Below are 25,573 nucleotides of genomic sequence, written 5' to 3'. Positions count from 1 at the left end.
CCCTCTTGGTTTGTTCCTACTCTCCTGCTAATTTCTTTGGCTGTATTGACATTTCTTGCTGCACCATATGATTTCTAGTCCTTCCTTCTCTTAAATGTGACTGAATTTGAATATTTGTTTAGAAGACCTTAGGACAGCATGAGTTCCTTTTATGAAGTAGTTACAGCATAGTCAGCTCTGTCCCTTTTTTTATGAGTGAACTGGAATAAGTATAAAGTTTAAGCTATGTATTTTTCCATAATATACCAGATGACTGAAAGTTTGATCCTGTGTTTGGTCCGAGTCATGTTTAGTTTGTCGAAGCTTCCTGTGTTTCTAAAGTTGAGCATGATTAATTGCTTGGTTGTCTCAAATACATTACATGATTTGGTTCTTTAAAATTGCGAACATAGTCAAAGGAGAAAAATCCATGTTTTGATTAGAAATTTAATTGCCTAGCCCTCTTAAAGTTAGTTCAATCCAATGAGGTCTTATCCGACGAGTTATTTTTACAATGAGTTGATGGGATAGTAGATTATCATTTGAATATTGGCTAAGTGATGTTTAAAATGTTGATTAATCAACTATTTGAAAGAAGGCATTGTTTTTTGGAAATTTAGAACAACTATTCCCTATTTATTCCATGCCCATTTGTTATGAAAAATCTCTCGTTGTTTGTTTAGTAAATGCCATATAATGTTGATACTTATTATACCACACTTAAAACACTCTTTGTGTTTATGGTGCAATCATTCTCTTTTAAATGCTCTTTGCTACCGAGCCCGAGACCATTGCTACAAATTGGTGCCCTAGGACAAGCAAATGTTGGCTATAAATAGCTGGCTTTATTTTTTATTCCAAATGTTTCTTCTTGATAAACTCGGTTTAGTTTCAATGTGTTGTTTGCATGTCAAAAAAGAGGAATGCCTATGTTGTGAGTGTCGCCCGTTTTCTCTTTTTAAGTATATAGTGGTTGAATTGTGTATATATATGAAGTATATTTCAATATACACGATATATACACAACTTACTGATTTCTTTTGAATTTATTTTTATATGTTTAACTTATTCATCAGTTAGATACTAATCCTTATCTTTCGTTTTATGCATGATTCCGCGTACGAGTCCGAGAGACTCACCTTCTTCCGCATTAGATGTCGGGCTAAAAGCCCAACGAAACTCTCTTCTCGAGTCATTGCCCGTCCTACACAAAAAATGATTAAAGAAAACCGAAGCCATGCCTAAGCCCAATCCGCAGTGCTTCATAAAAGTTATATTGGGCCAATATAGTTCAAAATATAAAAATGTACCATCGTGGCCAAAGCCCAAGCCTAATTGCATCTAGATTTTTTTTAAATGGGCTAAGCCCATTGAAATTATCCCTTCCTCTATTTAATTCTTTTATGCATTTAATTTGCCTTGTATGACTAACATTTTACTTTGTTCTCATTTTCTTAGCTTAGATAAATTCTAGTGAAATTTAGCGGGTTAGCTTTAGTAAAGGGTAGTTAGTTTAAGAAAGACTAAAATTAATTCCATAAGTTTTACTCTCTTCCTTTCATGTTAAAAATGTCTAATATTTATTTTTAGAATAATTAATTTGCAAAATGGCATGACTTTATATTTTAAGTAAAAGGAATCATATCTTGTCCTTACTATCATATACATTTCAAAGTGTCACTAACACACAAATATAAACTCAAGCATATTTTATGGATAATTTTTGAAGTTTTGAGTCAATCACGCATATTTTAAAGTATAGTTAATAAAAGGGATAAACAAAACTCATTAGCTATTTTGATATTTTGTTTATACTATAAATTGCAAAATCAATTAATACCTCATCATTGGAGTTCTTTCAAATATTTATTAAAATACTGCATAAACTTGTATTTTCTTCCACTTATATGCAAATTATTATATTTTGCAAATCTTGTTTTAGCATTATTATACTTCCTTTGAAGCAATAGCAACATTTATAAGCTTTATTTTAAACAGCATTTAAAATCTTCTTTTATGCAAGTTACTATATTTTTACGAGCATTATCTTAAATAGCATCATTAATCTCTCATTTAAAATCTAAGCAGCTTTTATAAGTCTTATTTTAGAATAGCATTTAAACTCATCTTTTATGCAAATTATTATTTTTCTCTAAATTTTATTTTACACAATATCATCACATTTTTCTTTAAAATCTTAGCAATATTTTTAGCCGTTTTCTTAAAATTCAAACACTGCATTCGCATCTTTAGCCTTAATTAATTAACCTAAGTTTGGCCGGATAACCGTAGTTAACGGATTCTAAAGGATGCCTAACCCCTTCCCTTTAGGATAATATAGAACCCTTACCTAGAATCACACTGATTAAGCAGACTATTAACGGAGGTTTAGTTAGCTTTACCTTAGTTAATAATTAGGTGCCCTAATTCACCTTAAAATCAATTAGGTGGCGACTCCTTAAAATAAGCAATATAGGAATCTCCAATATGTTGTACTCTAATTTAACCCGGTTAAAATGGGGTATAACAGCTTGGCGACTCCGCTGGGGATTCGGAGGTTCTTAACCATAACAGACTTAGGTTAATAATTAATTTGTTGGATGTTTGGTTGTTTTCTCTATTTTTGCCTTTATTGTTGCTTTATTTGTTTCTCTTATGTCTTTTAAGTGATTGTTTTATTATGTGAAATTTTCTATGTAATAATATGTTACTTTTTCTTTAAACCGGCATTCCGTTCATATCTCTTCCATTTCGGAAAACTCACACATATCACACACTTACACGCGAGGTGTGCTTAGTGCACCCGCAAATCTCTTCGTAAATCCAAATTTTGGAGAGTCTGGGATTTAGTCGATCGCGGGTGTCCGAATAACGGTGACCGCGTAGCCTTTCCACTCGAGTAGTCCGCTCGGGAACCTTGTGTCTAGTAAACCAAATCTTAGAAAACTTAAGATAGAGCTAAACCAAAACCCTCTTTAAGAGCATGCACAAACCTAGGAAGGCTTAATACCCAAGGTGTATTAAGTCCATTAGTCAAACCTGCCCAAATGTCCGAGTGGGTCCATGATCCCAAGCGACGATTATCATGTTATCTGCATTGATTTGAAGGATAAACATGCGTGTTATGTGGACCATGTGCTATTTAGGTAGAACTAATCGCTTGTGAACGCAGGCAGCCATGAGTCCGTACAATACGAGCAGCAGGCATTTAATTACGAGCAAAGCGTGCAAGATTTAGATACACTATTAGCTGAGCAAGGAGACACTTACGTCAAGAAGGCATCAAACGGGAGGAGTTCTGGCCATATCATGCAAAGATCGGGCATTCAATCCAAGCAAATAAGGGGCTCAAGAATAATGAAGGGCTTTCCTCATTTTGATTAGCTTCACTAAGAGTCATTATAATTACTTTTGTATTTCTAAACATTGTATATTTTGGGGTTTTCAATTAATAGCACATTGGGATGACATATAATTGCATATTTTATCCTTCAAATCCACGTTAGGCCTACCTCTGGCACAAAAGAGGTCCCGTGCATAATAGGTCGCGTTGTGTTTGCTATATCTCCCTTTTACTATTTGATTTGTTGCCATGCAATATGTGTTTTGTTTGCTATATGTGTTTTGTTTGCTATGCAATATGTGTTTTTTTGCAATATGTGTTTCTTGTTTATTTGCTCAATGTTCGCATTATTTTCAGCAGCAGTCATTCGCACTATACTAATGCAGTTTTCTTCATTTTTTTAAGGTTTTTCTTTTATTTTGATTATTTTCCCAAACGGTTGATTCGTGTTGACTGCGAACTGGCGGATCACCCGTACTTCACAAGATCAAAAGCACGAGCATCCGACAGCATGAATGATTCAGGGGCATCCGAACAGGATGGCTTGGGACTTGTCACCCTTCCAAGAGACGAACCCAAAGCTTCGGGAGGAGGGAACGACGAACTCATCGCCCAAATGGTGCACAACAAATAGCCAATATGCAACCGAGATCGAGCGACCGCGAAATCTTACCAATCTATCCATCACCCTCAATACCCCTCACCACGAACAAAGAACAAATGCGACACTTCCACCATCTTTTCACCCCGTTGACTCGCCCGCTCCTCAAAAACCCCGCCTCCTACAAACCCTCCGCTTTACACATGCCATCTAAATACTACCGAATTCACAACAAATTCGCACAAACCATCCCACAACAAACCATCCCGCAACAAACCACCCCACCACCAACAACACAAGAAACCATCCCGCAACCAAATGACCCGCAACAAGCTAACCCACAACAAGTCAACTTCCAACAAACCAATCCGCCTCCTTTTACTACTCCCTAAATTCTTCAACCTACAGTTACCCAAAACTACCAAGCAACTCAACACATACCATTGGTACACACCGCTAGCCATAATACGCAGTATGTGCCACCGGTATATGTAGCAAAAGCTCAACCATTTACTACCCAGTTGCAGGCTGTGCAGCATCCAGAGTTTGACCCTTATGAAGAGCTTGAAGGGAAGAAATCGGATATTTGAACGCGTACCCTTCAAATCAACAAGGAAAACGAGTAAATCTATCATATAGAATGACAGGCTGAGCACCGCCTTTTATATGTTGCATGGGCTGCGCACCGCCCCTTTGAAATTTCTGCAAAAGGCTGAGCACCGCCTTTTATATGTTGCATGGGCTGCGCACCGCCCCTTTGAAATTTCTGCAAAAGGCTGAGCACCGCCTTTTATATGTTGCATGGGCTGCGCACCGCCCCTTTAATTTCTCGCAAAAGGCCGAGCACCGCCTTTTATATGTTGCACGGGCCGCGCACCGCCCCTTGGAATTCGCAAAAGGTCGAGCACCGCCTTTTATATGTTGCACGGGCCGCGCACCGCCCTTGAATTTCGCAAAAGGCTGAGCACCGCCTTTTATATGTTGCATGGGTCGCGCACCGCCCCTTGGAATTTCTGCAAAAGGCTGAGCACCGCCTTTTATATGTTGCATGGGCTGCGCACCGCCCCTTTGGAATTTCTGCAAAAGGCTGAGCACCGCCTTTTATATGTTGCATGGGCTGCGCACCGCCCCTTTGGAATTTCTGCAAAAGGCTGAGCACCGCCTTTTATATGTTGCATGGGCTGCGCACCGCCCCTTTGGAATTTCTCGCAAAAGGCCGAGCACCGCCTTTATATGTTGCGCGGGCCGCGCACCGCCCCTTGGGAATTTCTCGCAAAAGGCCGAGCACCGCCTTTTATATGTTGCACGGGCCGCGCACCGCCCCTTTGAACCGCCCGTTTCGCAAAAGGCTGAGCACCGCCTTTTATATGTTGCATGGGCTGTGCACTGCCCCTTCGTCTGCAAAGGCCGAGCACCGCCCGTTATATGTTGCATGGGCCAAGCACCGTCCTCTTGATGTTTCTGCATAAGGCTGAGCACCGCCTTCTATCTATTGCATGGGCCGAGCACCGCCCTCTTGATGTTTCTGCATAAGGCTGAGCACCGCCTTCTATCTGTTGCATGGGCTGAGCACCGCCCTCTTGATATTTCTGCAAAGGCTGAGCACCGCCTTTTATATGTCGCATGGGCTGAGCACCGCCCTCTGGATGTTTATGCAAAGGCTGAGCCCCGCCTTCTATATGTCGCATGGGCTGTGCACCGCCCCTTTGGAATTTTTGCATAAGGCTGAGCACCGCCTTCTATCTGTGGCATGGGCTGAGCACCGCCCTCTTGATATTTCTGCGTAAGGCTGAGCACCGCCTTCCACATGTTGCATGGGCAGAGCACCGCCCTTTTGAAGTCTACATAAGGCTGAGCACCGCTTTCTACTATATTTTGCACCGTCCTCTCGATGTTTCTACATTAAGGCTGAGCACTGCCTCCTCAAAACAGATACGCTCTCTGAGGGCGTCAAAGACACCCTTTCATAGCCAAAGGAATTTACTTTTATGCATCATCATCCAAGGGCATCATAGTCTAAAGGCATCATCTTCATAGCCTAAAGATAACATTTCATGGCCTAAGGAATTTACTTTGTGTATCATCATCCAAAGGCGTCATTGTCTAAGGGCATCATCTTCATGGCCTAAGGACACCATTTCATGGCCTAAGGATCTTATTTCTTGTATCATGACCCTAAGACATCATAGCCAAAGACACCATCTTCATTGTCTGAAGGCATCTCCTCATTGTCTAAAGGGAGTTTGCATTATGTTTAACTACTCATCGTACTTTATAGTTGAGCACTAACCATTTATCCAGCCATAAACAGGAGTCACCTCCCATCAAACGTTTCTACTCGTACCTCACACCTGAACTCAATATCGTCAAACCCTTTCAGGGACCTCTTTTCTCTCTAAATATGAACTACGCCTGACCTGATTCCCGTGGTGGGATACGTAGGCGGCCTACATAGGCCTCGGTCACACTATTAGAAAATTTTAATTTTATTTTTTGTTTTGAACTACGCCTGACCTGATTCCCGTGGTGGGATACGTAGGCGGCCTACATAGGCCTCGGTCACACTATTAGAAAATTTTAATTTTATTTTTTTGCAGTAATACGTATACGGTCAATAGGCCTCATCACATTATTAGGAAATTTGATTTTGTTTGTTTATGAACTACGCCCGATTCCGATTCCCCGTGTATACGTAGGCGGCCTCATAGGGACAAATTTTAAAGGCATCATTCCGTCTAGCGTGACATCGAGAGACACCGATTCCCGTGGTGGGATATATGGTCCTACATAGAATCGGTCACACATTAGAAAATTTTAATTTTATTTTTTGTTTTGAAAGGCATGGCTTTGATTCGTGGTGGGATACGTAGGCAAATAAGGCTATTTCGTCATTGTAAAAAGCTCGAATCCTCCTCTCCGCCATAAAAGCGGGGCAAATTTTAAAGGCATCATTGTAAGAGTTCAACATCCTCCCCTAAAACTTACACAAATTTTAAAAGGGCATCATCACAAAATGACATCAAAAATAGGAAGAGTATATGGTCGACAGAGTCATCAGGCAAAGGAAGAACTTTGAGAGAAAGGGCATTCGCTTCGTTTCGCAATGTGTCGCAGTTCTAAGTTTCAGCAGAAATTATTTATCTATATACAAATTTTCATGCATATTTCTTTATAAAATAATATGATTTTCAAATATTAAAATAGGCGATAAATTACAAGTCCAGTCTTCCAAATGAGAGCCGGTCTTCAATATCAACACGAATCAACCCCCCCCCAAAACTTACAAATTTTCTTTGGATGCGGATTTTCAAATGCTTTTGAAATATATAATGGTTGCAGCTTTGCAAAGATTGCGCGTCGAACGGTTTGAACATTCTTTTAACAATTATGCCTCTCAAATATTAAATCCGCGATAAATTAATGTTTAGTCTTCCAAATAAGTTTTTTTTCCAACATATCAGCGTACAAATATTATTGCTTTTAAATGCTTTGCATAAACGCTCTCAAATGCACTATTGTTTATGCATCACACTATTGTTTTAAATTCCCCGCACTATATATGCACTATTGCTTTAAATGCCCATATTGCATATGCACTATTGCTTTAAATACATCGCACGGCACACGCACTACTGCTTCAAAAACCCCGCACTGCATATTCACTATTGCTTTAAAATTCCCTGCACTATATATGCACTATCGCTTTAAATTCCCCACACTATATATGCATTATTGCTTTAAATGCCCCGCACTGCATATGCACTACTGCTTTCAAATATCCTGCACTACAAAAGCACCGCACTATTACTTTCAAGTACCCCGCAAAAGCATAACATCTTTGTTCGCAAAAACACCGCATTTAGGCCAGCCCGCCTTTAATTGGACATTTTAGGTTTGTTTGCCTTTAATTGAACATTTAGGTTTGTCCACCTTATAATAGGACTTCATTATTTATTTAAGTTTGTCCACCTTATAATAGGATTTAACTATTTTATTTTAGGTTTGTCTACCTTATAATAAGACTTCATTATTTATTTGGGTTTTATCCACTTTATAATAGGATTTAATTATAGGTTTACATAGGCTTCGGTCACATTATTAGAAATTTTAATTTTATTTTCCTTGCACGGTCTTAATATAATGAAAATTCCATCTTCCCCATGAAAGCAACGCTGGGGCAGCTTTGCAAATGGCCTATCATTATTCGACAAAAGCATGAATCGAAATCCCGAGCAATATATTAGCGTCACCAGATTGTTGCAATGCCATCACCACGAGAAATGCAGATCCAAGGCCAAAGCTTCAGTGTTCAATGCAAGGCAACCGTTTTATTTTACACTAACAAATTTTCTTTGAGAAACGCAGGGGCATATTCTTGAAGGATGTCGCATAGTATCAAGTCAGCAATTGCAAGATTCAGATAAAGCAAAGGGCAAAGCCAATTTAATACCGATTAAATTTGAAAGGGTACCATTGTCCCAACTACTTTCTTCGAGTAGCTAATAGGAACACATAAAAAAAAAAAAAAAAAAAAAAAAAAAAAACATAAAAGCAAAGTTCAATCATGCAAGGTTGGGCTACTGGAAGTGAAACGATCAAGAAGAAATAACTTAATGACTTCATCTTCATCATCTTCCTCTCTATGGCCATAACCAATAGCAAGATCATTGTCCGCAATCGGACCACTATCGCAAGTAAGTACCAAAAGAAGCCTCGCAATTCGCCATACCCATAAGCCTTCTCTTCTTGTGGTTAGCCCCGAAACAATATTGCCTTAATCTCTTTGTTTTCTCCTCAAGTTCCATGTCTGGAATTTCTTCCATCCTTTTCTTCTCTTCCTCTAATGAATCTATCACATCCTGCCACTTTTGTTCCATACCATTTCCTTCCCCCCCCTTCAATTCCTGTAAATATTCATAACCGAAACAAAAGTTACATGTTTATATAGAGAATAAATCTTAACGTTCTTTTTTTAAACGAAATATTAAGAGAATCTAATATCATTACATAAACTAAAAGTGAATTTTTTTTCATCACCATAATATTATATGCAATTGAAACAAGAGTGTATAAAAGATGTGTATATAGAGAGAGTGAACCTTAACATTCTTGATTAGTGTTTGAAGACTCATTAACTTCCTATGTGGCCACCTTCGAATCCCCAAATCCCTACATCTTATCTTCAAAAATGTCACCCCAATATTAAGTTCCTTGGTCGCTTGAATTATTGGCATATAAAAGTACTTTGAAATTGTTTCTCGAGACAACATTTTTTGCTTCCCTTTTTCCGTTATAATTTCCTCAACACGATCATTAGTCATTATCTTTTCTTGATTGTTGTCACATAACAACAATTCCTGGTTCTCGCTTCTCCCAAATAATTGGGTACTTAATCCAAATCCACCGCTCATTTCACCCCACATCCCCGCACCCATAACATTATAACACATTAGCTAATTTATTTAGAACAAATACTATTAGTGTATACAAATAGATATTCGTAATATGACCATCACCGGGGTAGGGTTATAAAAGGATGAATAAAATGGATCTTCAAGAGTACAATCCATCATCAAAGGATTGTTAGCAGCATCAAAAGCGAAATCATACTGATGATCGATAGCGTAGTGGCTTGAATTACCTTGCATTCTTTCTTTAATTGGATTCGTAAGGAAGGATCCTAGAGGCATATACGCAAAGACTGGTTCTATATGAACGAAGAGTGCATGAACGAAGGTCAGCTAGTGTAGTCACTTCATGTACATCATCCTTCCCTATAAAGTGCTTATTTCCCACTTAATCCAAGTGGACGGCTGATCTTGAAGATGCCGTCTGCTTTTGCTTTTGTGAAAGTGGGCGGCTCTTTTTACAAAGTTGTCGGCCACATGGATTTTACCTGAAGAGGTAAATACTTTTTGAAAAGTGAACGGCTACTTTAATAAAGCTTGTCGGCCACAAAAATCAATTGAAAAAAAAAAAAAAAAAAAAAAAATAATAATAAAAAAAAAAAATCGGAATTGTGTATAGATACGTATTGTTTATTTTTAAAATACGTAATTAAGAATAGACGTATATAACCGATAACAAATCTGTAATACGTCAAAGCCATGATATACAAATCAAGAATCAATTAATTACGTTATATAAGTACGGTTAAGAAATCTATATTGACAAGAAATAATTTGTATTGGTACTTATACACATAAGAAATATATAAAGACAAGACAAGTACTTTAAAGTAAATTGTCTACCCTAAGTCTACAATACAGTGACTTATACCTTATATTTGACTAATCATTTTAATTTGGGCATGTCCGCCTTTATAATAGGACTTGGTTAATTTATTTGGGCATGTCCGCCTTAAAATTGGACGTATTAAGTTTTTTTTTCTTTTTTTTCAAAAAAGAGCACTGATATTGCACTTGCATTCGCACTACTTTTACCTTGAATGATTTTCGTACTAATCGCACACTAATGCTACTTTTATCTCAAATATTTTATACTACTCTCACGCTAGCACTATTTTTATCTCAAATATTTTGTACTAATCTCGCATTTGCACAATTTTTACCTCAAATATTTTGTACTAATCTCACATTTGCACAATTTTTACCTCAAATATTTTGTACAAATCGCGCACTTGCACTTTTATCTCAAAATAATATCGCACTAATTTTTACACCTGCATTAATTTTATCTAGGAAATATATAATGTTTGCAGCCTTGCAAGGATTGCACATCGAACAGTTTGCGTTTTCTTATAAAATTATGCCTCTCGAGTATCAATAATTTCCGAGATTTGCAACAAATTAATGCTTAAATCTTGCAAATGATTCTTTCAAACGCATCGATGCACAAATTTTTCCTATTGCTTTCAAATACCCCGCACTGCACATGCATTACTACTTTCAAATGCACCGCATATATATTGTTCTATTATTTTCAAATGCCTTGTGAATGCTCGCAATGCACCGCACATGCATTACTTTATTATTTTCAAATGCCCTGCGTATGCTCGCAGACGCATTGCACCGCACCTGCATTATTTTCAAATGCTCTGCGTATGCTCGCAGACGCATCGCATCGCACCTGCACTGCTTTACTATTTTCAAATGCCCTGCGTATGCTCGCAGACGCATTGCACCGCACCCGCATTGCTGTATTATTTTTTTAATGCCCTGCGTATGCTCGCAGATGCATTGCACCGCACCTGTATTGCTTTATTATTTTCAAATGCCCTGCGTATGCTCGCAGACGCATTGCACCGCACCCGCATTGCTTTATTATTTTCAAATGCCCTGCGTATGCTCGCATGACGCATTGCACCGCACATGCATTGCTTTATTATTTTTAAATGCCCCGCACGCATGACGCATTGCACCGCACCTGCATTATTTTCAAATGCCCTGCGTATGCTCGCAGACGCATTGCACCGCACCCGCATTGCTTTATTATTTTTTAAATGCCCTGCGTATGCTCGCAGACGCATTGCACCGCACCCGCATTGCTTTATTATTTTCAAATGCCCTGCGTATGCTCGCAGACGCATTGCACCGCACCCGCATTGCTTTATTATTTTTAATTATTTTCAAATGCCCCGCGTATGCTCGCGACGCATTGCACCGCACCCGCATTGCTGTATTATTTTTTTTTATTTTTATTATTTTCAAATGCCCTGCGTATGCTCGCAGCCGCATTGCACCGCACTCGCATTGCTTTATTATTTTCAAATGCTCTGCGTATGCTCGCAGATGCATTGCACCGCACCCGCATTGCTTTATTATTTTCAAATGCCCCTGCGTATGCTCGCAGACGCATTGCACCGCACCTGCATTGCTTTATTATTTTTTTGCCCGCGTATTCGCTTTATTATTTTTTTAAATGCCCCGCGTATGCTCGCATGACGCATTGCACCGCACCCGCATTGCTTTATTTTTAAATGCCTGCGTATGCTCGCGTATGCTCGCATTGCTTTATTATTTACGCATTGCACCGCACATGCATTGCTTTATTATTTTTAAATGCCCTGCGTATGCTCGCATGACGCATTGCACCGCACCCGCATTGCTTTATTATTATTATTTCTTTAAATGCTCTGCGTATGCTCGCAGACGCATTGCACCGCACCCGCATTGCTTTATTATTTTCAAATGCCCCTGCGTATGCTCGCAGACGCACCGCACCGCACCTGCATTGCCTTCAAATGCTCTGCGTATGCTCGCAGACGCACCGCACCGCACCTGCATTGTTTTATTTGCAAATGTTCTGCGTATGCTCGCAGACGCATTGCACCGCACCTGTCACTTTAAACATTGCAGTTTTTATGGGTTTATTTTACATCGTTTTATTTTCGATATTTATTTTACTGACTATCTTTTATCTAGCTTAAGTTTCACAGGAGCTCTAGCACAACGTGGAACTATTTCTTCGGCAGCGAACTGGGGCAATATGTTGGGAAGGAAGTCAGACTTCCCGACAAGGGTCGAAGATCTACCTCGAACACTCGTCTCCAACTATTCTGCCCGCATTCCAGCGTATCCAATTTTCAGAATTTTCAAATCTCTACCATAATACCCAGTGTCTCCATAATTCGACACTGGGACAATATTTTGCGAAGATTCGCACCAATCGGGATTCGTCTTTCATAGGTGTCGTAGTCATCCTAGAACTACACACGGCCTGATTCTTGTGCAACCCGAGATATGTAGGCAACTCGGAGACCGGAGTTCGGCCGCAATTCTTTCTTCATCCTTATAGTCCCCCGTTTTCTTGTGGTCGGGACAAAATAGGCTACTAAGTCAACGTCTTTGCCCGAAAACTCTTTCATCGTTTCCGTTCCAAGAGGGACAAGCTGTTGACACCCAATTTTGTCCCACCTTTCCTCCGAAATACCTATTTTTCGCTTCCAATATTTTTGCAACTTTAAAAATAATTATTTGCATTTTTTACTATAATTATTAACTTTTATTAATACCGGCATTTCATTATCCTGTCATTATCTTTTACAACCGTTACTACTACCATTATTATTATTATTATTATTATTATTATTATTATTATTATTATTATTTATTATTATTATATTATTATTATTCGCATTTTTTATCATTCGGCATTTTTGCCATCTTATGCACACGCATCGCATTTATCTTCGCATAATTAAATAATAGCGTTTATTTACTATTGATTTTCAATATATTATCGCACGGCTATTACGACGCATTTATTTTTATCTAAATACTAATAAATACATACTTTTATATTTGAGATAATATTTTAACACATGCATATAATTAGTCAAAATGGGTCTTTTACTTAAATTTAGAAGCCTACATTTTAATTCATCATCCCAACCATTTTAATTCACCCCAACCCAATTTTCAGATCAGCCCACGTTTTGATACCTAGCCCATATTTTAAAGCAACAACTTAGCCCATATTTTCAACCAACCCAAGCCAAATTTTATTGCCCAAACGGACCAGCCCAATACCCAATTAAACCCATGACCCACCCGATTCCATTCAAAACAAATGAAACCCTAAAAGGTTTCATCATTTCCTTCACCGCCGCACACCCACCCCCTCTCTCTCTCTTCCCTCTCTCTTTCATCATCATCTCATCCCCACCCCGCCGCTCTCTCTCTCCTCTCCCTCCCGCTCCCCCCACGCCATCCCCCCACCTCCTCTTCCTTTGTTCCCCCGCTCCTCTCTCTCTCCCGCTCCTCCTTCTCTCTTTCTTCAACACAAAGCAAAACCCTATAAAGAGGGGCGGATTAAATCGTTTGAAAAAAAAAAAAAATTCCCCGAGAAAATATCTATATTTTTTTTTTGAATCGCAAAAATCCTACAAAAAGGGTTTTTTGAATCAAAAAATCCCCCTAGAAAATAGTAAGTTTGAAAATTTTTTGAATCAAATGAAAATATTCTCAACATTTTTTAACATCTAAATCAAAATCTAAGTCATTTTTTTTTTCGTTTTTGTTGGTATTGCATTGAATCCGAGCAACGCAAACCCGGATTTGATAGTGTTCAAGGGTAGATCGAAGACTCGAGGCCTCACTTCGCTGCACCCGAAGCAGGTGATTCTCTTCTCCCTTTTTATTGTCTTTTTTCATTTTGTTTCAATTTATTTTATTTGTTGTTGTTAGTTTTAGTTATGTGATTTTGTGCACATAGTCTCATCGCGTTTATTAGTTGGTTGGTTTTTTTGATAAATTTATTAGTTTAGTGAAATCTAGTTTGGTTAAATAATTAGTTTGTTCGGTCCTTGTTTAATTAGTTAATTCTTATTTTAACTATTTGCCTTAAATATGCTTTAGTTTGTGTGTTTGTAGCCTTGTTGTTAACTAGGTGTTAATCGATATTAGTGTGTTCATATTTAGTTTAATAGTTTATGCTTTAATTAGTTAGATTAGTTTAGTCATATGACTTGTTTGTAGTATAAGCGTTCATGTGTTAATTAAAATTTACCATGGTAAGTTAGTAGTTGATTATTACGTAGTAAGGTCTAGGTATATTTAGTTAATCATTTATATGTCGTATGTATTTATTTAGCATGTTTTCTACGTATTTGTTAAAATGATTTTGGTATAAGATGGCATTTCATTCCAACTTAGTCCCTTGTTATTAGGTTTATGTGCACTAAATTATTTTAAAATCGAGTTAATCTTGTTTTGCTCTTAATGTGTGTGATCTTGTTTTAGTCAGTATGAATAAAGCCATCCCAATTGAGCATGAGTTTGAATCAATTTTTCCCTCTTTGGTAGAACATAACATGATGAGAAATCGCTTTTGTTTAAGAAAGCTTTGTATTGTCTAAAACCCCCGCTTTGATCGAGATAATCGTTGATCCATTAGTATGATTAAAGGATATTTGTATTCGATATGATTAGGTATATGTCTATAAGCTTTTGTTTATTCTTGAACATCATGTGTTCGCTAATTGATTTAAGAGAGTTTCTTATGGGCTTTGTTTATAAGTTGGCTTCGTATTAGTTAACACCGTTATATGTTCGTGTGTGTGCGATCATGAATTTGTTTAACTCGTTTTGGTTCTTTGTTAATCTTAGATCTAATCTACCTGTGTCAACTTATATGTCCAAACTTCAACCTTATTATGTTCCAAACCGTGTTGGCGATTTGTTTAGTTAAAACATATGTTTCTAGGCCATGTTTAGATTTACTTGTGCTAGTGTATATCCATGATTTGTATACTATTGAATTTGAAGGAATTTTGTAATTATATGAGTTGCTTTTTGCAAGATTATGGTTCAATGTTGTCTTATGCACTAATCTTGTGTATCTCCCTGCATATGTCATGAACATGCTAGTTTGTTTTTATTTCTTACAAGTCACGATTGGATTGTTGTTTAAACTATGCCAATGTATGCTAAAATTCTCTTTGGTTCTACATGACATTCAACCATTTGAATCCCTCTTGGTTTGTTCTACTCTCCTCGAAAGAATTCCTTTGGTCGTATCACCATCTATTGTTTTGCATGTCATATATATTCTAGTCCTTCCTTCTCTTAAATGTGGTTTTTGAATATTTGTTTTATTCGACCTTAAAAAATGCATGAGTCCCTTGACCATATGAAGTGTTGTGAATGTTTAATTGTTAGTTCAACCTATTTTTGTGATTATTTCTCGGAATAAGTATAAAGTTTAAGTGTATGTATTTTTCCATAATATATTCAAAATAGTTGAAAGTTTGATCCCCCTCATTTTTATTCCGAGTCATGTTTAGTTTGTGAAGCTTTTGTGTTTTAAAGTTGAGCTTGATTAATTGCTTAGATGCATTATACATTACGTGATTTTGGTTTATTGCTTTTGCAAAATAGTCAAAGGAGAAAAATCCATGTTTTGATTAAAACCTTAATCTTATTCCTTTCTTAAAGTTAGTTCAATCTTTGCAATCATTTTGGTCTTATCCTCCATTATTTTATTCATCGATTTACAATAGTAGATTATCATTTTTGTTATTGGCTACAGCTATTTTAAAATGTTGATTAATCAACTATTTGAAAGAAGGCATTGTCGATGTTTTAAATTTAGAACAATTAGGATCCATATTTTTGTTTAGCAATTTGTTATTTCTGAAGGAAATTTCTCTAGTTTAAAAATTCGTTTGTTTTAAATCCTATAATGTTGATACTTATTATACCACACTTAAAACACTTTATGATGGGTTATGCAATTCCTCTTTTAAATACTTGGTTTTTAAGTTACCGGATTAAACTCGAGACCATTGCTACAAATTGGTGTTTAACATGACCAAATGCTTCTATTGTTAAGCATAAATTTCTTCTTGATAAACTAGCCCGTTTCAATGTGTATGGTTTGTTTGTTTATGTTCGAGTAATCGCCCGTTTTTTCTCTTTATATAATGGTTGAATTGTGATATATTCAATATATTTCATATACACGATATATACACAATTGTGTGCCATTTCTTTTGAATTTATTTTTATATGTTTAACTTATTCATTGATTAGATACTAATCCGTTTCCTTTCATTTTATGCATGATTATCGCATACGAGTCCGAGCGATTCGTTCTTCCGCATTCGATGTTGGGCTAAAAGCCCAACGAAATCTTCTCGAGTCGAGTTGTGTACCCATAGTATGCAAAAAATGATTCTCCAAAGCCCATAAGGCCTAACGAATTTCAATCCGTTGTATAAAAGTTATATTGGGCCATATACCCAATATATATACGCAATCTACGATCCGTTTTTTAAAATGGGCTTTAGCCCATGTTTAACCTAATTGATTAGATACTAATTCTTTTTAAAATGGGCTAAGCCCATTGAAATTATCCCTTCCTCTATTTAATTCTTTTATGCATTTAATTTGCCTTGTATGACTAACATTTTACTTTGTTCTCATTTTCTTAGCTTAGATAAATTCTAGTGAAATTTAGCGGGTTAGCTTTAGTAAAGGGTAGTTAGTTTAAGAAAGACTAAAATTAATTCCATAAGTTTTACTCTCTTCCTTTCATGTTAAAAATGTCTAATATTTATTTTTAGAATAATTAATTTGCAAAATGGCATGACTTTATATTTTAAGTAAAAGGAATCATATTTTAACCTTACTATCATATACATTTCAAAATGTCACTAACACATAAATATAAACTCAAGCATATTTTAATAATTTTTTAAGTTTTGAGTCAATCACGCATATTTTTAAAGTATAGTTAATAAAAGGATAAACAAAACTCATTAGCTATTTTGATATTTTATTTTACTCCTATTGCAAAATCAATTAATATCTCATCATTTGAGTTGTTTCAAATATTTATTAAAATATCCGCATAAACTCGCATTTTCTTCTACTTATATAAATTATTATATTTTGCAAATCTTATTTTAGCAAATTATTACTTCCTTTGAAGCAATAGCAACATTTATAAGTTTATTTTAAATGGCATTTAAAATTTCCTTTTATGCAAGTTACTATATTTTTACAAGATTATCTTAAATAGCATTTAATTATTTAAAGCTAAGCAACTTTTATAAGTTTTATTTTAAATGGCATTTAAACTCATCTTTTATGCAAATTATTATATTTTCTCTAAATTTTATTTTAAATAACATTCTTATATTTTTCTTAAAAACCTTAGCAATATTTTTAGCCCTTTTTCTTAAAATTTCAAACATCTTATTTTAGCATTAATTAATTAACCTAAGTTTGGCCGGATAACCGTAGTTAACGGATCTAAAGGATGCCTAACCCCTTCCCTTTAGGATAATATAGAACGTTTTTTTCTTCCATTGACACTTGTCATTGGGACCCATGTAGCAACAATATTAATGCGATTCACGCTCTCATAAACGAGTGTGCAACACGCTCGGTGCCAATTTGGACGATGTGTCCAAGTGGTGCGATATAAATCTTCTTGGAGGGTTTAGATAGTACGGTCTCGGTTAAAGTCTAAATGAATTTTACGGACAAATTTGAGGGTCGAAATTAGAAATAGAAATGGAGATGCAGTGAATCTACACTCATATTAAAATCAAATCCAACTTGCCAACTTGAAAAGATTTGCTGTGACTTGTGAGCATAATTTTAAAATGAAAACAAATGCAAGTTGCAACTTGCGTGTTGCCAGATTTAGAGGAAGCAGTAAGTTACCCCTTTACAAGAAACTCTATAAATAGCACTTGTTTTACGCTGCTTGAGAGAGGAGTTCGGAGGAGAAGTAACAATATTTCATAAGAGTCTTTTGCTTCTTTGTTCCATTCTTGAGCTTATAATTCTACAATTTCTTTAATTATTTAGTGTCGGAAATTATTCTAGTTCCTGCTTTTAATTAAATAGCGAAATTATTCTCTTTGAATATTTCTTCTATTTTCTTATTTAATGGACATTGATATTTCCGTTGGTTGTATTAACTCCAATATGGAATAACTTTCTTTTGTATTGGGAAAATGACGGATCTTGATATTTCTATATAATAGAAGATATTATTCCTCAATTTCACATGTTTCAGCGAAAGCTTTCTATTTAGCTTTTATATGCTTTACAATTAGATGTTATTTTATTGTTAACACTTATCTAATTTATATTACCAATTAACTCGTTACTAATTCTGTATCGAGAGAGGCGGAAGAAGTAACATAGTTAATTGTCGTATTGATAGATGCTAACACTTATTTAGTGACATCTATCTCTTTTATGTCGTAATTAATTTTACATTTATTTGTGATCGACGGATAGTGTATTAATTAGTTATAGCAAGTTAGGTAACTGAAAGGGACTTACTATAAAGAGCATTTTTCAGTTCAAGAGTATATTTCTGGTGCTTTAATATTACTATTTTGATAATTAATTTATATAACCAAGAGGAGTGCGATTAATTCTTCAACTTAAGTAATAATATATAAATGTAATCGTGAGAGGCATTTATACATTTCTGAGAAATAGAAATTGAAAATTAAAGAAGTTACTTTATAATAGAAATATCAAGTGAAGTCAGGATCTCAACACCTTTTATTATATTTGTGAAAAACTACAATATATCTTCATTGCTCTATTTGCGTATTTTTAGGTAATTAACTCACAACTCAACTCTTTCTTATTTTCTCAAAATAGTAATTAAAACAAGAAACGTCTGTAGAATAGATAAACCAATCTCTGTGGGTTCGACATCTTTCTATACTATTATTTGACAGAGTACGAGTTAAAATATATATACGCTAGACACCCGTCACTATACAAAATAAATAATTGAAAAACTGATATGAAATAAATTTTATAAAATAACCAACTGTCGTATATGTAACCACTTTAAATTGATCATGCTTCAATGTGGCTTTAACTTTATTAGCCAAAGAAATAGCTTCATTGAAGACTAGGTTACTCTTCGAATTAATTCTCACCCAGATTGGCCATTTATATCAGCAAAGTATTTCCCTTCCCCGAAAACGTGACTGAATAAGAATTCCCGTTTCTCCATTATTTGCAAAATCTGCTCAATAACCTGTCGGATTTCCCATGGTGGTTTCATAGATTTGTTAATCATGTAAACAATTAACAAAGAATCCAATTTCACGCATGCCAGACTTTCAAGTGATGATTATCAATACACCATTTTATTCCCTGTTATGGCCTGGCTTCAGCCAAGTTATTAGTACTGCAGTGACCATAAAAAGAATTGACCCTTTGAATATATATATATATATATAGTATACCCATGTTTTAATTTTGTGATGCTTTTCTCTTAATTCATCTGTTAAATAAAATGAAAAATTATTTATTTGATATATAAAAGTTTCAAATTTTCTTTTAATTTGGTTTTAACGGTTGGCCTTCACCCGTAGTGAACCAATAATGCGCAACCAACATAAAGACTACTAGAAGGGAACGATATCATTCATCACGTGTAAATAAAATGGACGGATACCATAGAATTCTAGCTTGCAAGTGCACTATCTGATAAGCTTCTGCTGCCTCTATAAATTCGACCTTCAATAACAGATTAATAGCAAGCAAAATACACAACAGACTCTCCAACATGAAGAAATCCGTTATTTTCAGCTTCCTCTTGTTTTCAACTACGCTCTCTTTGGTTCCCTTTGTAGCCTTTTCATCAACTTTCACTTCCGAAAATCCCATTATCCTGCCCACTACTACTGCTGACAATTGCCAGCTCCCTGCCTCTACACTTCCTGAAGTGCTGGACATAAACGGCGAACCCCTCCACGTCAGCCAAGAGTACCAGATTCTATCCCTTAACCCGGGAGCTGAGTGCGGGGTCGTAGACTCAGCCAAAATCGGAAACGCCAAATGCCCAAACGCCGTTGTCCTGCAAGGCGGGGACGCTAAACTAGGCCTGCCCGTTAAATTCTTTTTGAGTCATGGTCCGAGGAACCCAAACGATGTTGTGCGTGAAAGAAATCAGATTAATATTATGTTCTCGATTCCAAGCACACCGCACTGTGGTGACAGAACTTTTTGGATGGTTGGTGATCCCGATAAGACTGCAGGGGGGCTTAGGTTCGTGGAAACTAGACGTGTCGTAAAAGCTCCACACGACGATTTCACGATTGAAAAATTAACTAAGAAATCACCGTTTTACAAGATAAGGCATTGTCCTAGCCAATCTATTTGTTCAGATGTGGGCTTGACACACCATGGGGGACGCAGGCGTCTGGCTCTTACTAAACAGCCTTTAATGGTTGTCTTCAAGAGAGTCCAGAAGAGTACAACTAATGGATAATTAATTATGCTTAACCTGGCTTTCGAAATTATGTGAAATTCGATATTTCGCTCTATGTAAATGTAATTCTTATGAAGCATATTATATGAATAAAGAAGCTAGGATCTAAACATATTAATCATCTCTCTCCACATCATTCCCACAGTATATTAAAATATTTTAGTTATGTTTTCGGATAGATTTGCAAGCAAAAAGGAATACATAAGAATACAAGATGCATGCACGCATTTTTTCATAGCCTTTGATTCTAAATAATACTGTAAAATTTATCTAAAATTTGTGTTTGCGTGTATGATTCAACCATTCTGTTTAAGAAAATGCTTGAGGGTAGATTGTTTCATCCATTTACGAGATGCTTAAAAATACGATTAAGAGTTATCAAATGGGCAAGTTGGATTGAATTTGGACGAATTAAAATGTAACCATTAGTTAATAAATGGGTAGACCAAGCTGATAATGATATTAACACGTGGATGTGTTACAGAGCAGAGTACCGAAGAAGTCAAGCTGATTGATCAATGACAAGAAAAGGATATAAAAGGACTTGCCTTTTCCATTTAATCACTTATTTAGGTTGTCACTTTAATTTGAAACCAACTCCTCTCCATTTCATGATGTTTTCATTTTTTCTAGAATGACTAATTTAGATTTTATTTAATGTAAAATATTCTTCATTATGGTTAAGAAAATAGTAACATTTTTATGTATATTAAAAGAGTTTAAGTTTAATGTGTCAGTTTACCAGGCCAACTTTCTTTAATTTCCTTTTCTGTTTGTTGTAAAAAAATAAACCCTCATTTTTCCCTTTTTCCTCTCCTACAAACGCTCCGTCTTCCCTCATCTCTCAAACAACCTAGTATTTATTTTCTCTCTCCTTGGCTTCTTCCACCACAATTGGACTCTACCAATTTATTTACTTATCTTGAATCAAACCCAATTTTCTTTGATAAGTTTTTCTTCTCTGGCTTGTTTCCAGGATTTATTAGTACTTTAATTAATTGTTTTCAAGTGTTCATAGCAAAGGAGAGAAGAAAGGGGTGGTGGGAAGGGAGAGGGAGGAAGAAGACACATAGTGAAAAAAAGGTTCTCATAATTTCCTTCATGTTCTAAGTGACATACTGACAGTGGACAATGAAACGAATTTCATCTCTTTCGGCCTCTTCTTTGTATAAAATCTAATACCAGTGTACACATTATTATTCATATACATGGGAACTTCATGAATTAGGTGTTCATGAAAAAAAAAAATAATTGATGAACTGAAGAGTTTGAGAAATCCAAGGAATAAAAACAGGGAAAGAAAGCACTGCAACTTGCCGGTTTTTGCACTGCCATGGCTCCACACGACGATTTCAAGATTGAAAAATTAACTAAGAAATCACCATTTTACAAGATAAGGCATTGTCCTAGCCAGTCTATTTGCCCAACCTGCCCTTGTTCCGATGTGGGCTTCACATCCCATGAGGGACACAGGCGTCTGGCTCTTACTAAACAGCCTTTAATGGTTGTCTTCAAGAAAGTCCAGAAGAGTACTACTGATGCATAATTAATTATGCTTAACCTGGCTTTCTAAATTTTGTGGATTTCGATATTTCACTCTATGTAATTAGTACTTCTTATGAAGCATATATATGAATAAAGAAGCTAGGTCCTAAATTTATTAATCATCTCTCTCCACATTATTCCCACTGTATATAAAATACTTGAGTCATGTTATCGGAAAGATTTGCAAGCAAAAAGGAATACATAAGAATACAAGATGCATGCACGCATTTTTTCATAGCCTTGACGATAGATTGTTTCATCCATTTACGAGATGCTTAAAAATATGATTAAGGGTTTACTTAGGTTTGGGATGAGCTGGGTTAAGATTGCTACAGTGAGTTATGACCCAATCAACCTAATACTTACTCCCTCCGTCCCAAAAAGATTATCCTCTTTTGAATTAGCACAAAGTTTAAGAAATAAAGGAAGACTTTTGAAATGTATGGTCTAAAACAAGCCTTAGATATTTGTGTGACTGTAAATCATCTCATAAATTTAAATTGTTTCTCAATATAGAAAGGGGACAATCTTTTTGGGACAGACAAAAAAAAAAGGAGGACAATCTTTTTGGGACAGAGGGAGTATTAACTTTCGTATTTAATTTCTTATAATTTGCTTTATTACCAAGCAAAATTAATAAAACCTTTTTCTTTATTATGGCTATATATAACATTTCCAATAAAAAAAATTATTTGTCAAAATTTATGCATGACGGGTTAATCTGGGCTACATATTTAGCTCGAATCAACACAACTTTTTAATCGATTGAATTGAACGGGTTAAAATAGGTTCAGTTAATAAATAAGCAGGTCACTAACTCACTCAAACTCACGTTGGGTGTCCTTCGAAAGGACACCAACTTTGTTTTTGGCCTTGGTAACACAATTTTAACAATTTTATATACCAACAACTCCTCCTTCTCATTGATTATTTGTGGTTGAAAATGTATGTGTAACTCAGACCCCACTAGTGAAATTACACTGGATATGTTATTTTTGTTGGAATTGTATGCATAATGTTCCATTGAACTTATAATATATTTTTGTTATCCCGAATGATCTAGTTTCATTTAGTTGAATTTTCTTTTTTGAAGAACAACATTGCTTTTTGATGTTCGGCCTAAAATACATATATTTATTCATTGGTTGCCTCACATTTTAGTATTTTTTTAATCGTCTTTTGAGTATTAATTATAATAATTTGTGTTTACTATTATATTCTTATTATGTAGGATAAAGCGGTGTGAAAATAAAGAGATTTAGAGTAAAATTGAATAAATAAGAAAGAAAAAGAAAGGAGAAAAAGGGGGGGGGGGGTGGGGGACAAGTGGGAGACATCATAAAGCAATGATTGCTTGGTGGATTAAAGAGTTTCAATGAAACATATACAAAGTGAAACAGCAAAGAGAAAACGTTGCAATTGAAATTATAAGTAAAAGCACGCCTGGCATTAGTACGCGTCGCGGAGGTGACGCGAAGAAAAGTGTTCTCTGAATCTGTTTGGCCTTACGCGGCACACCGGCAACGCCGATGTGATGCGAGCCCGCTATTTTTTTTTTATCCGAGTTAAATTTGGTTTTTAAAAGTCCAGACCTTTGGTACACTATAAATACATATCCTACACGATTTTGAGATAATTTTGGATAATTTGAAACCCTTAGTTCATAATTTTGGATCTAGAGAGAGCGCTTGGAGCCGCCGCAGAGGCCGAAGTTACAGGTTTTTACCTTCTCTTCTCTGTAATGCTTATTTCTATTCGGATGATTTGTTGTTTTTCTTCCATGTCTATATGGAGCTAAACTCTTTAGTTTTAGGGTTTTTGCTCAAACATGAAAGTTGACGTTATGACTATGGCTTATATCTATTGATTTTCCATCTTTGGGTGATTTATTTATTCTTGATTTTAATTGTTTGATTATTTGACGAAATAGTTGAGCACTATATGTGGCGTGTGAATTGAACTAGGGATAGAGAATTTGCATGCGTAATAAGAATAAATAGGGCTTGTTCGATATAATCGTTTCGCTAATGAGGATAGGAATATACCCTTTATCCTTGCTTAGTTGAATACGAAGAAGTAAATGTGTTCTTGTTACCTCTGGCGACCATATGAATATAGGCGCTACAGTAGCATCTACAGGTTTGTAAGCAACTCGGAAGATAATGATAAAGTTTTAATTAACCCGTCAACTATTAACCCATAGGTGGAACGATTTGAAGACTCAACTGGATTATTAGTGGTCATAGCCCTGGACCTATCTCTTCTCTGATAAAAATTCGCTCTTTCTTGGTTTAAGTTCATTACAACAACAACAACAACAACAACAACCCAGTGAAATCCCACATCGTGGATGCAGGGAGGGTAGAGCGGACCTTACTCACCATGGTAGGACGGTACATTTCCGAAAGACCCTCGGCTATAAAAGCATAAAAAGAAGTAAGATAAGGTTAAGAGATTCGAATAGAGATTCAAAGCGATATGGAAGAAATAATGCAAAGCGACAGATAACACGGGATAATCACAACACGAAATAACGGATAATAGCGAGAAATCGGAGCGAGAGAACACGGGATAATCAAAGCATAGGAAATAACGGATAATAACGAAATCGGAGCAAAAAATTATATTGCAATAATGCGACTACTAATAAGAACGGATAACGAGACTATCTACTAGCCTTCTACCTTAATTTGGGTCCTCCAAACCCTCCTATCTAAGGTCGTGTCCTCGGTAAGTTGCGCCATGTCGTGTCTAATTACCTCTCCCCAATACTTCTTCGGCCTACCCCTACCTCGTCTGAAACCATCCATGGCCAACCTCTCACACCTCCGCACTGGGGCATCTGTGTCTCTCCGCACTTGGTTTAAGTTCATTATTTGTTTTATTTTATTTTTAGTAGTTAATAGTTATATCTTGAGATTTTACTTCTTGTGTAAATAATTAGTATCGTTTAATTTAGTAAATAGCTAATCATAAGTCTCTGTGGGTACGATATCTGGACTTAAACACCGCGTATACTTGCATGTGCGTTTGGGAGCAACAAGTTTTTGGCGCCGTTGCCAGGGACTTAGAAATTAACTGTTTATCTAGATTAGACTTTTCTTTTTGTCTATTCAAGTTTTTATTTATTTTATTTTTCTTTTTAATTTAATATTTTGGTTATCTTTCTTGACATGACATCTTGGAATAAAATTGGTCGAGTATTGGTTGTTCCTATTTTGGTGATTCTTGTCTGATTTATGGAGAACCCCACCTATGGAAACACTATCATAATATTTTTGGGAATGGGTTGTCTGCACCTGCCCAATCCTTTGATTGAAATGTTTGTAGTATATGTAGTGGTCAAGGTGGCCATTGGAATGGTTGTCGTAACTCTTATTCCC

At 36.0% G+C, this 25,573-nt stretch overlaps 2 protein-coding genes and 1 long non-coding RNA gene across 3 annotated transcripts in view; 1 reads left to right on the top strand and 2 right to left on the bottom strand.

The window, feature by feature from the left end:
• Positions 1 to 8,481: 8,481 nt before the first annotated feature.
• LOC132038311 (protein RKD1-like) lies at positions 8,482 to 9,358 on the bottom strand. The gene is made up of 3 exons (XM_059428992.1): positions 9,023 to 9,358; positions 8,697 to 8,827; positions 8,482 to 8,608 (listed from the first exon to the last, which is right to left on the bottom strand). The coding sequence occupies exons 1-3, from the start codon at positions 9,356 to 9,358 to the stop codon at positions 8,482 to 8,484; spliced, it is 594 nt and encodes a 197-aa protein (XP_059284975.1).
• A 10,532-nt stretch (positions 9,359 to 19,890) lies between these two features.
• Positions 19,891 to 20,763, top strand: LOC132036969 (cysteine protease inhibitor 8-like). Its single transcript, XM_059427393.1, has one exon. It carries the CDS (start codon positions 19,941 to 19,943, stop codon positions 20,643 to 20,645), a length of 705 nt encoding a protein of 234 aa, XP_059283376.1. The 5' UTR covers positions 19,891 to 19,940; the 3' UTR covers positions 20,646 to 20,763.
• Positions 20,764 to 22,138: 1,375 nt separating this feature from the next.
• LOC132036970 (uncharacterized) overlaps positions 22,139 to 25,573 on the bottom strand; it is a 31,607-nt gene continuing 28,172 nt past the window's right edge. The window contains exon 2 of the long non-coding RNA XR_009409722.1: positions 22,139 to 22,206. This is a non-coding gene — a long non-coding RNA (uncharacterized LOC132036970). The remainder of the gene's footprint in view (positions 22,207 to 25,573) is intronic.

Source organism: Lycium ferocissimum, chromosome 11 (assembly GCF_029784015.1).
Source record: "Lycium ferocissimum isolate CSIRO_LF1 chromosome 11, AGI_CSIRO_Lferr_CH_V1, whole genome shotgun sequence".
Taxonomy (NCBI): Eukaryota; Viridiplantae; Streptophyta; class Magnoliopsida; order Solanales; family Solanaceae; genus Lycium; species Lycium ferocissimum.
This window is presented reverse-complemented; position numbering and strand designations above follow the sequence as displayed.

Excerpts from the sequence above, each read along its gene's own strand:
- LOC132038311 (XM_059428992.1), bottom strand. The coding sequence starts at position 9,358 with ATGGGTGCGGGGATGTGGGGTGAAATGAGCGGTGGATTTGGATTAAGT. Across the intron at positions 8,828-9,022 it reads CACTAATCAAGAATGTTAAG|GAATTGAAGGGGGGGGAAGG; the intron begins GTTCACTCTCTC and ends GAATATTTACAG. Across the intron at positions 8,609-8,696 it reads GAGAAAACAAAGAGATTAAG|TGGTCCGATTGCGGACAATG; the intron begins GCAATATTGTTT and ends TACTTGCGATAG.
- LOC132036969 (XM_059427393.1), top strand. The coding sequence starts at position 19,941 with ATGAAGAAATCCGTTATTTTCAGCTTCCTCTTGTTTTCAACTACGCTC.